This window comes from Anabrus simplex, chromosome 11 (genome assembly GCF_040414725.1).
Source record: "Anabrus simplex isolate iqAnaSimp1 chromosome 11, ASM4041472v1, whole genome shotgun sequence".
Lineage (NCBI taxonomy): Eukaryota > Metazoa > Arthropoda > Insecta > Orthoptera > Tettigoniidae > Anabrus > Anabrus simplex.
In genome coordinates this window covers 128,864,982-128,877,825 of record NC_090275.1, presented here as the reverse complement: position 1 = coordinate 128,877,825, position 12,844 = coordinate 128,864,982, and the positions used below count along the sequence as shown (strand labels likewise).

At 41.7% G+C, this 12,844-nt stretch overlaps 1 protein-coding gene across 2 annotated transcripts in view; it reads right to left on the bottom strand.

The window, feature by feature from the left end:
- Nucleotides 1-12,844, bottom strand: part of shtd (shattered) — a 786,765-nt gene that overhangs the window by 404,584 nt on the left and 369,337 nt on the right. For both annotated transcript variants that reach the window (XM_067155551.2, XM_068229717.1), the window contains exon 14: nucleotides 6,837-6,983. In XM_067155551.2, coding sequence (XP_067011652.2) covers nucleotides 6,837-6,983 — 147 coding nt within the window. The remainder of the gene's footprint in view (nucleotides 1-6,836; nucleotides 6,984-12,844) is intronic.

Sequence of the window (12,844 nt, the reverse complement as noted above, 5' to 3'; positions counted from 1 at the left end):
AGTCATGGAATGAAACTTCCACTAAATCTTCTATCAGTGGAGTAAGGGTGAACCAGGCATGCTACCCAACTTCAATTTCAGGGGTAAATAGCAACAGGTAAGGTTACAAAGTAAGTCTGGAGCTTCGTCAGCCTGATGACCGTCGCTTTAGCAGAGGGAGTTGCTCGTTGCTCTACACAGTTAATTATTCCTGCAATTGTTTTGCGGGTGGCGCCCAAACTTGTTATTTATACTTATTTTAGTCACCGTTTATTCATTTGATAATTTCAATAGCTTGCAGTAGTTACAAGTATGGCATTGCAAAATATGTCAGGTCCCATCTTACTGACTACAAAGTAACTTACCAGGATAGAACAGCAGATATTTTTGTTTCGGGTGTAGAAGTTGTCGGCACCACGCTTGCAAATATTTACAAACCACCGCAAGTTAGTTGGCCAAATCCACCTGTAAGATTCTTCAGTCATCCAGTTGTGTATGTTGGTGATTTCAACAGTCAAAGTCGTGTCTGGGGATAGCAGATAGAAGATAAAAATGGAGCTATTCTAAATAAATGGATGGATATGCACAATCTTCAGCTTGTGTATAATGCTAAAGATCCTGGAACGTTCCGATCTGGCAGATGGTTAAAGGATTTTCTCTTGATTTGTGCATCACATCTAGATCTGGAAATAATGAAATGACACAACGAAAAGTCATCAAGTATTTCCCACACAGCCAGCATAGGCCAGTCATAATTCATTTTGGTACTGAAATTCCATTAGTCACCTATGTACCTCAACCTCAATGGAATTTTCAACTTGCAAACTGGGAACTAATTCAGAAAGGTCTAGATAATACCGTTCAATGGATTCCTCCAGTACCATCCAGTTATGAACAATTTGTGGGTGCGATTAAAGCAAATGCAAGGAATATCCCACGTGGTTTTCGGAAGGAGTACATCCCCCTGGATAGTCCCAAGAATTACATGTGATAATGCGATGAGTTATATACCAAATATCAGGAATCTCACGACAATGTGACAGCTGATGACCTCTTGAAAGCTCTGAATAAGAACAGAAGAGAAAAAGGGCATAAAACAACGGCAGGATTCAACTTCACACATTCTAGTCGGAATGCCAGGAACCTCATTAGAAAACTTGGTACAGATCCCAGGTTGTCAAGTACAGTCACACATGTGAATGCTAATGCTGTTCCATCCAGACTGATGAATATTTCAAAAACTAAAATAGACAAAGAACAGACACGAACTATGAAGAATGAACTGTACATAAAGAGGTCCCATCTAAAACCACGCCCAGTCTACTCACATGACTTCTGCATTGAGGAACTTGACAAAGCCTTGAATATGCTAAAGGTAAACAAAGCCGCTGGCTTTGATGGCATATATCCAGAGTTTCTTACAGCCATCAGACCGAAAACAAAGATGTGGCTTATTGGATTTTACAATGAAATTCTGAAAACTGGAAAATTACGGAAGCTTTTCAAACCGGGAAAAGACGAAACTGATGCTTCTCATTATCGACCAATATCACTAGTCAGCATGACCTATAAGCTACTACGTAGGTGGATCAAAAGGTTAGTTGCACTAACGCGCCGCAGCAGCGCGCTGTGTCGCAAACGTGGGCACAGCGGAGAAAAGGACAGACACTGCCCACACGTCTGTTAGGCAGGTCCCTGTGGTGTCTCATCTAGTATTGTGTGAATAGCGGCCAAACGCAATGGCGCGTCAACTGGACGTACACTCCAAATATGAGGTACGTGCGACAATCCGATTCCTATGGGCCAAAAGGAAGAATTGCACGGACATTCATTGTGAAATTAGTGCTGTGTATGGGGAGCGGGCCATTTCCCAGCAAGGTATCGTAAAGTGGTGTCAGGAATTCGAAGCCGGACGCATGGAAATCACGGACAACTATCACGAAGGCAGGCCCGCAATGTCCAGGACCCGTGCAAAGGTCAACAGTGTAAATGCGATCATTAGACAGGACTGGCACATTAAACTGAGAGAAATCGCGACGCAGCTGAACATTATAATCTATTAGCTTCATTTCCGTATTGATTGGTATCACAGTATAAATTTAAAAGTTACCACCTTATCAATACACAGATTTATTTATTTCAAAATTGGTAAATTAGGTCAAGACTGGTTTCGATCCCTAAGGGATCATCTTCAGTTGACACACATATGATGAAGATGATCTTCAGTTGGCACACACATGATGAAGATGATCCCTTAGGGATCGAAACCGGTCTTGACCTAATTTACCAATTTTGAAGTAAATAAATCTGTGTATTGATAAGGTGGTAACTTTTAAATGATCTTCATACTGCAGCTGAACATGTCGTATTGCAGTGTGTTCGCCATTGTTCTCGAGAACCTTGGATATCGTAATCTGTGTCAAAGATGGGTCCCACATCTTCTCACCGATAAGCAGAAGGGACTACGTTTCCAATCCACCCTGGCATTTTTGCAATGCTATGCTGCACACGGTAAGGGGTTTCTGTGGCGAATCGTCACAAGCGACGAAACGTGGGTCCACCACTTCACCCCCTAAACAAAGCGAACATCAATGGAATGGGTGCACCCCTCATCACCACAACAAAAGAAGGCCAAGGTTAAACCTTCAGCCAGTATGGTTATGGCGACAGTGTTCTCTGACATGGAGGGTTTGCTGCACATGGAATTCATGCCGAAAGGAATGACGATCAATGCGGCGTTGTATTGTCAAACATTGTACAGTAGAACCTCGATAATTCGAAATCGGTTAATTCAAAATCCCGCCTAATTCGAAGCAGCTCTTGTTCCCGGAAACATGAGATACAGTTTTGCATGTTATTTCAATTGTTTAATTCGAAATACGGATAATTCGTAATTCGAAGTACAATGTCGGCCCCATTACCGAAATTTAGACTTTTAATTCGAAACTGCCTTTACATTTTAAAACAATAGTATGTTAGAGTAATTTCAACTCAAAATTTATCCGCTCCGCGTCATAATAGAACGCGCGTTCCGGAACGTGGAGGGGTAGCTTTCCGCGCTTACACTCACTTCGGTGGGTCTACAGTGCGCTTCATGATTGCTGAGTTGAATGAAATCGGAATTCTTTTGTATTCAACCTTTTAAGGAACGCCGTAATATCACGCAACAGGCAGTGTGCGGGAAAACAGAATCTGCAAACACTGGCGATGCCGACAGTTGGCGAAAAAATGGGCTCATATAATAAATTCGTAGGCACCGAACAATATTGTCATTGTCGGTGAAACTGCATTGCTTTATTTTAATGCGAGCCCAAACGGTCTTGTGGTTTTAAAGGAGAAATTGTCAGCCGGGAAATCGTACAAGGGTGAGGGATGGGGGTCATAGTAGTGCATTGCAAGGCACATGGAAGCGAGATACTTTATCCCCTCGTCATAGGAAAGTTCGATAAGCTACAATGTCGGGCACTTTCCATGCTAGTACAAAGCATCTAAAAATGCAAACAGTACAGAAATCCAAAAAAATAATGCATTTGCACAGAGGAACCGGCATAATTTATCCTCGTCTTTGAATTGTGCGATTTTTTTTCTTTCGTTGCGTGAGGTTATGTTTGTCATTGATTTATCCAAGTGCATTATTTGAACATTGTAAATACACCTTGTTGGATACATTTCGGAAATAGTTTTTTCCATGGCATGTGAAAGGTTTAAACTGTGAATCGAGGTGATTGCATGTATTAATGGGTTTTAGAATACTTTGTGACGCGGAAAGTGTTTACATTTCTGAAGTACGAGAGAAGTGCCATGGCGGGAAATCGTACAAGGTTAGAGTCATAGGAAAGTTCGATTTTAAGGGCATCGGGTACTTTCTGTGTAAATACAAGGCATCTAAAATGTATACAGTATAGTAATCCAATTAATAAAGCACTTGCACACGGGAGCCAGCATAGATTTATCCTCGTCTTTGAATCGTGCTTTTTTTTCTTTCTTTTGTTTCGTGAGGTTATGTTTACCAGTGAGATATCCGAGTGCATCATTTGAATACTGTAAATGCACCTTCTTGGATACATTTTGGAAATAGTTCTTTTTCCTTGGCATTTGAAAGGTATAAACTGTGAATCAAGGTTAACTGCATGCAGTAATGGGCCTTAGAATATTTTGTAACACGGCAAGGGTTGGTACTTCTGAATTGCGAATTGGCGGTTAATTCGAAATCACGTAATTCGAGGTCCGATTTTTGAGTCCCAATGACTTCGAATTAACGAGGTTTTACTGTACCAGTTGCGTAAAGCGATTAAAGAGAAGCGCCGGGGGAAATTGAGCGCCAGTGTGATTTTGTTGCACGATAACACAACACCTCACAAGGCCCGCCAAACGAGAGAACTGTTGCAGCGTTTCAAGTGGGAGGTCTGGCAACATCCACCCTACAGTCCCAACCTAGCGCTATGTGACTTTCATCTGTTCAGTAAGCTAAAACTGAGCTCGGTGGTCGACGTTTCCAGACCAATGGGGAGGTAAAGGCCGCTGTCTCCGAGTGGTTGGAGAACGCTGGAGGAAATTTCTATACATCTGGCATCGACAAGTTCGTTGTGCTTTCGCAGAAATGTTTGGAGTCTCTTGGAAACTATGTGGAAAAGTGACGTTACAGTGTATGCCGTTATAGTCGTGTTGCTGTTGTATAGGTGGTGTAATAAATGGCCATAACTGGGAAGTGCAACTTATTTTCTGATCTGCCCTCGTAGAAAGGCTAATTCTAAATCGCATTCAAGAGGCCATTGATCAAATCATCCCGATCGAACAAGGTGGCTTTAGGAAACATCGGAGTTGCTGCGACCAGGTCTTAACTTTGACAACTGTAGTAGAAAGTGGATTTCAACAAGGTCTCAAATCAGCTGCAGTTTTCGTGAATGGGCAAACTAGCAGGTGGAGGATTCTAAACAATGGCCTACCTCAGGGATCAGTTCTGGCCCTCATTTTGTTTAACCTGTATATCCATGACATGCCTCACAGATAGAGATGGGGAATATGATTCTTTTGGAAGAACCGATTCATTTGAACCGATTCACTAAAATGATTCGTTCATTTGATTCGTTCATTTAATTCGTTCATTCCAATACCACGTGACGGAGAGCCGAAAGCGAAACCATGGACTCAGATGAACCATTCCGTTATGCTCTTTATAACTGCTACTGCTTTACATGTTTACAGGTTACAAGAAGTGAAATGTTCAAGGTATAATAATAATAATAATAATAATAATAATAATAATAATAATAATTGATAGCATTTTAACAAGAGTAATATCCTTTTTAGCGGTTACAGTCGAACAATGCTACACAACTGTCTGACTAATCCTTTCCAAACTTACGTAGGTACCATTCGAAACTATACGAGAATCGAATTTGAAATTTATAGTAGATATGAACATTTTTGTGGCCATGTCACACGCGTTAGTTCACGAGAACAAGAACGTGAACGGGAACCTTGAAGTAAACTTAACCTAACATTTCGCAACGAGCTGGAAGTTGACTGTGTATTAAAGTTCCGAGAAGTGTGCGACTTGAAACTACGTGATAATTTCTTATTACAAAAAACATTTTTTCCTGTTAGGTTAGGAGTATTTGACTTGTGGACCGGACTTCTAGTTCAGGTTAAATAAAAAATAACAAAGTCGTTCTTCACAAGTAGTCATTGATTCAAAAATGGTGGATACCCGATTTGGCGATATGAATCAGAACGAACGAGGAACCAAGGAACGAGTTGCGGCGTTGCAGCTGCCATCTCTCGATTCAGATTTCGATTCACAAACGAGTCGATTCATTTCGTTCACTGAATCATGATTCAATCGTTCAGTGCAATGATTCGTTCATTTTGAATCACTCGTTCAGAATCTCCCCATCTCTACTCACAGATTCCATGAAAATCCAGTATGCAGACGACCTAGCATTAATTATCCAGAGTAAAGATTTCATGAACTGTGAGAATGTTCTAACTAGTGATGTGTGGCGAAACTGAGTGATTACTTCCACAAATGGAGACTTCAACCGAACCCAACCCAACCCAAACAAGACTGAAGTTACTGCATTCCATATAAATAATAAAGAAGCCCAAAGGAAGCTACATGTGACTTTTGACGGAATCGAAGTACCCCATAACTGGAATCACTCTGGATCGGTCGTTGGCATTCAAACAACAGTGCATCAAGTTATCGAGGAAACTTGGCTCGAGAAGATTGCCGGAAGCAGCTGGGGTGCAGACGCTGGTGAACATTGTTCCCCTGTATGGGAAAACAGTGCTAGACCATGAGGGTTATCTAGATCTACTCCCACACAGTGGCTACCCGTCCTAGCTAACATCGCTCCGTAAGATCCAAGGAGAAAGGTAACAACGTTCGAACATCCACCCAACAATGCTCACCTGGCTGAAGATCCTACAAAGAAGCTGAACCGCATTAGAACGGGTCAAGGGAGGTGTGGTCACACCTTAAAGAAATGGGGTTTCTGAACATCTGCTGCCTGTGACATTGTTCAGGAGTGTCCACTTCGTGCATGTGACGGTGGTCTGAAGACTCTACACCAAGTGACACCATGTGTTCTGGAATGGTTGTCAAATTTGGATATTTCCATTGATTATTTGGAAACTTTTGTGTACTTGTACAATCATACGATATCATGTTCACAAATGTCTATGGTGGGCAAATATGGGTTAAGGTTCAGTAAAAGTGGAGTAAAAGTGGGAAACCACGAAAAATCATCATCATGAAGGGGCTGCCGAAGGTGAGATTCGATTGCATTATCACAGATCTGTGTAGCGACCTCGCTCGATAATAATTAATTCAGTTTGAAAGTGATCGTTGATACCTCCTTGCCAGCAGGACTGCACTCCACAGGGAAGTCCCTCCAGTAGTGGTGCTCGTACCGAGGCAGCCTCAGGTCTCGTGCTATCTGGTGGAGCAACTGAGCGAGCAGCGGCAGGCTCTCAGCAGTCAGCAGATTCAGCTTCAGTTCCTGGAAAGACACAACAGCTTTCTGTACTCGGTTTGTATCAGCTAACTTGTGTACTTGGGGATCGGATGGAGCATCTACAATGAGGCCAATTTTGTTCAAGTTTTGTTGTTTTAAGAGAAAGTACAGCTTGGAAACCACCCTCTCTTTACAAACCTGTGGCCATTGGTGAGCAGAAATCAGTGGAGCAACCAAAGTCTTTATTATGTAATATTATGTAAATTTTTGTCTTGTCATCATTTTAGGTAAACAAAAACATTTTAAAAACTGAAGTGTTTATGCAAAGTAAATTATCGTATGAAGCTTTCTTATTTAAAAGAATTATTATTCCATATTTAGGCCTCTGAAGAAATGGACTATGAAGAAGATTTATGTTCTGTTACATTTCCTGATTTAAATTGTATTATTTTGTGAACTATGGAAAGGGATGGGGAAATTTTATACATGACTTGTGAGGCAGGGTGTGCCACGTGTAAGTGGCCCTTCCTGTTGTTTTGTAATATCCGTGAAGATGCAAATTCTGCAGAAAGCATAATTCTAGAATATCATTGTCATTGGTCAAAAGTATATTAGGATTATTAATATGTGAATGTGACAAACTGGAGTGTTGCTATTAGTCATTTGTAATCACTCTATTTCCTGTTTGTAGATCCTCGCGTGTGCGAGTCACTTTGTCCGCGTCTTTGAATTTGGAGCACTAGAGCCAACTAGAGCCGTCCCACAATGGGTCTTCTGCCGCCAAAGGTAAGCGCTTTGTTTTGCCTTATGTTATTTAAAAGCATTCTCATGTTTTGGTCTATTCTCACTTAACGTAACTTCAGTAATTATGTAGTTCATCTCGTGTGCCGGAGTTTCCTCTAGTTTTCCACATTTTCCAAAATAGAACATTTATATGACTTAGCGATTGTGCTAGTCCGCAACGTGCTGTTTTCAGAGGCAGACCTTCTTTTCTAAATCTAGTTGTAATTGTAAGTAACTGTAACATTTTCTTGAACTGTGTAATTAATTTTGTTTCCTTTGAGGTTGCCTCCTTTCATTCTGTAAATTCTGAATCTCTATGTCAAAGTTTGTTCGTGATTGAAGAGCTTAATTGTTTCCCTTACTCATCTTTTGTTTTGTATCTCAAGTATAAGTCAATCCGCAGTTCATTTATAATTGTATATTCATTTTCTCAAATACTATTTGTCTGTTGGGTGTATTAATGTAAGTCTTTTCTCCCCCATAACGTTATACGTTCCCATCGATCTCGTAGGGCCTAGTACCTTCCACTCTCCTTTCTTAGTTGTCATTTTTAGGCCTATAAGTGTTCCCTTATATTTTATTTAATATTGCGTATCGTAGGATACTTGTCACGTTTCCATGTTCTGATATAAATACACCGCCACTGCGTTATTTACGATTTCCTTAGTCATATTATTAAGTATTATATTATTTACTACCGGTATTACTTTGTTTTTATTATTACTATTCTTATATTATTATTATTATTATTATTATTATTATTATTATTATTATTATTATTATTATTATTATTATGTGTAAGCGTAATTGTCCCTCTACGGTTACAAAACCAAACACAAACATCACATATATACTGTATTCGCCCTTATTTAAGGAGAAAAATGGTTCACATGTATTGGTTGTGGCTGCCTCTTACCCCCAAATTCCCAGACATGTGACACATTTTTACCTGAAGATTGAGGAGAAGAGAGGTCCTGGGAGTCTTGGCTAGAGAACCTAGGACAGTGGTTCAGTCACTCTGCGCAGATAGCCAGAATGATCACCAGCATCCGATGACAGATACAGCACTAGAAGATCTAACGGCTGATTCAAGGTCCATTCAGCCTGCGTGAGAACTGGGGAGCAGCTATCTGATGGTAAGATTGTAGCCAAGAATAACAGCCAAACAGTGGTGGCTTCGTAGGCCAAGGACCATCAGGGCTGTACTGCCGTGGGGTTTGCCATTTGCATGTGCTGGTCTCACAGTCAGCGTCCTCAACTTCCAGGTTCAGGAAGAACTTTTTCCTTTCTTCTTTTTTTCATTTATCTTTAATCAGTTCTTATCCATGCAGATTAAACACAGGCTCTACTTTCCACTCACTTTTCAGGAAATAATTATAAACAACAAGAGGAATAAGGGAGTGGATAGATTTCCAACTTTTTTTGAAATCATTCAAGAGCATGCTAGGTAAACACCAGGGTGACAGCCATCTGTTTTCGCTCTCTGCAGTTTATGACACAACAGCCTCGAAGGGTCTTGGCCTACCAAACGACCGCTGCTCAGCCCAAAGGCCTGCAGATAATGAAGTGTTGTGTAGTCAGTACGACGATTCCTCTTGGCCGTTATTCTTGGTTTTCTAGACCGGGGCCGCCATCTCACCATCAGAGAGCTCTTCAACTGTAATCACATACGCCGAGTGTACCTCAAACCAGCTGTCAGATCCAAGTAAAAATCCCTGACCTGGCCTGGAATCGAACCAGGGGCCTCTGGGTAAGAGGAAGGCACGCTACCCCTACACCATGGGGCCAGAAGTTCATGGATTACTTTAATCTGTGCACTTCTCGTCACTCTGGTCAGGTTACCGTGCCATGGTAATGGAGTAGACCGTGCTGTCAACAGGCCTATAGACCCTCGGAGCAGCTTTGAGCTGGAGACGGTGATAGTTCCAAAGTGGATTAAATCCCACTGAAAGCCATCTTGTTGGAAGAGAGCAACTTTGATAGAATTGGTCTGGTGCCAAAGAGGACTTGTGTGACGAAAGGGTGCAGGACAAACCAACATGCAGATATGGATCAGCTGTACCAGTGTCATGCTGCACAGCGTACTTGAAGCACACAGTGGTCCTGATATCTTGCAGGAGGAGGAGCGACAAGTTGTACGACAACTGAAGAGTAGTGAGGCTGCAGGGCCGGATCAGGTATATGCCAAAAGCCTCAAACCAGTGATCAACAATAGCACTGATGTCCTTGCAGACCTCTTCAACCCGGTGTACAGAACCCGCATGACTCCAAATAATTGGCCTTAAGTCCACCTTCATCACTTTACCGAAGAAGACCAATGCAAAGCAATACGAGCTGGATGAGCAACAGCAGACTCTATGCAAGACGCACTGTACTGCATACAGCATAGTCAGTATGTGAACAAGGATGTGACACAAGTAAAACACAACAGACTGTTGAAAGTGCTAAGGAAGATCAATCTGGACAACAGACGCTCCCGCATGAATGCAAATCTATACTGGAACCACCGTCCAAGTGGAAGACAGCCTATCAGAAGAGATAAAAATGCAGTGAGGAGTCTGTCAGGGTTGTGTCTTATATCCCCTGCTTTTTAACATCTAGTCAGAGGCAATACCGGATGAAACACAGGAGACAACCACACAAGACGGCATCTGCACCAACATGGAGCATATCAAATGATATTGTGCTGCTTGCAGACAACACAAAAGGTCTTCGAGCTTTACTGGAGAGAGTTAACACAGCTTGTAATAACTGAGAGCTCAAGATGAACACGAGAAAGGCCAAGTTCAAGACTGCGAGCAAGCAGAGGTTCTTCCAGGTGACAATAACGCTTTGAACCGAGGAAATCAAGCGTGTTAGGCACTACAAGTACCTTGGGAGTAATCTGGATAAACAATGGGAGATGATTAGGAATTTTTCACAAAATAATGGAATAGTGTCAAAGGAAGTGAATGTCATCAAATCCAATATTTTAAGCGTTATACATATTCAAAAATAAATAAGTAATTTAAAGGAAAAAAACAATGGTGAGAGATTTAGATGGTTCATGGTGTGGGTTACTGTAGTCACGTCCAAGTTCGTGAACCATGGGCAACGGCTCAGTGGCCTAGTAAGTGGTCCTGAGAGTCGGGATCCCAGTTGCTATGGAATGGGAGTGGGCATCTCGGACATATTCTGAGTCATGGCCCTCTTTGTGGACAGGCGGCAAGGACTATACAATCCACAGGTGGTCCATAACCCGTTAGAGGAGAAAGGGTAGCATCATGTTTCATGAATCTACCGAGCTCAGAACAGTTTAAGCAAGCCTCGGACCTATGGGAGTAATGGAGTCCCACTCCCATTTCACAGGCGAGGGACTCCTTGGAAACAACTTGGCGAACGAAATGGAATTTGATGGGGACTTTCAATGTTAATGGGGCTTATGAAAGAAAGAAAGAAAGAAAGAAAGAAAGAAAGTAGAACTGGCTGAGTCAGCAAAGAGGATGCATCTGGATGTCCTAGGAGTAAGTGATATTCGGGTAAGGGGAGATAACGAGGAAGAGATAGGAGATTATAAAGTGTATTGACGGGTGTTAAAAAGGGAAGGGCAGAGTATGGGGTAGGACTGTTTATCAGGAATATGCAGTTTCTGTTAGGCACGTAAATGAGCGAATGATGTGGGTAGATTTGGCAGTTGGAGGAATTAGGACTAGAATTGTGTCCGTCTATTCACCGTGTGAGGGTGCAGATGAGGATGAAGTTGACAAGTTTTATGAAGCATTGAGTGACATCATAGTCAGGGTCAACAGCAAGGATAGGATAGTGCTAATGGGAGATTTCAATGCGAGAGTTGGAAACAGAACTGAAGGATACGAAAGGGTGATTGGTAAATGTGGGGAAGATCTGGAAGCTAATGGGAATGGGAAGGGTTTACTGGACTTCTGTGATAGTATGGGTTTAGCAATTACGAATGCATTCTTCAAGCATAAGGCCACACATGGGAGGCTAGGGGTACCAGATCCATTATAGACTACATCTTAACTGACTTCGAATTCAGCAAGCCTGTTAATAATGTACGGGTTTTTTAGGGATTTTTCGATGATACAGACTACTATCATTTCTGTAGAGAACTAAGTATCTCCAGGCCTAGGATAGAGAAAGTGAAATCTGTCTGCAAACGAATAAGGGTAGAAAATCTTCAGGACGAGGAAATTAGACAGAAGTACATGGATATGATTAGTGAAAAGTTCCGAACAGTAGACAGTAAGCAGTTTCAGGATATAGAAAGAGAATGGGTGGCATACAGGGATGCTGTAGTAGAAACAGCAAGGGAGTGCCTACGAACAACTGTGTGTAAAGATGGGAAAAGGCGAACATCTTGGTGGAATGATGAAGTGAGAGCAGGTTGTAAACGTAAAAAGAAGACTTATCAGAAATGGCTCCAAACAAGGGACGAGGCAGACAGGGAATTATACATAGATATAAGAAACAAATAGTTGTTGGACCCAAAAAGAAGTCGTGGGGAGATTTTGGTAATAACCTGGAAAGGCTAGGTCAAGCAGCAGAGAAAACTTTCTGGAGAGTAATAATCTTAGGAAGGGAGGGAAAAGGGAAATGAACAGTGTTTTGGGTAATTCAGGTGAACTCATAATAGATCCCAGGGAATCACAGGAGAGATGGAGGGAATATTTTGAACATCTTCTCAATGTAAAAGGATATCATCCTGGTGGTGTTGCGAACAGCCAAGCTCATGGGGAGGAAGAAAATTATGTTGGTGAAATTACGCTTGAGGAAGTGGAAAGGATGGTAAATAAACTCCACTGCCATAAAGCAGCAGGAATAGATAAAATTAGACCTGAAATGGTGAAGTATAGTGGGAAGGCAAGGATGAAATGGCTTCATAGAACAATAAGATTAGCATGGAGTGTTGGTAAGGTACCTCCAGATTGGACAAAAGCAGTAATTGTGCCTATCTATAAGCAAAGGAACAGGAAGGATTGCAACAACTATCGAGGTATCTCATTGATTAGTATACCAGGCAAAGTATTCACTGGCATCTTGGAAGGGAGGGTGCGATCAGTGGTTGAGAGAAAGTTGGATGAAAACCAGTGTGGTTCAGGATCAGGTTTTCAGTATGTGCCAGG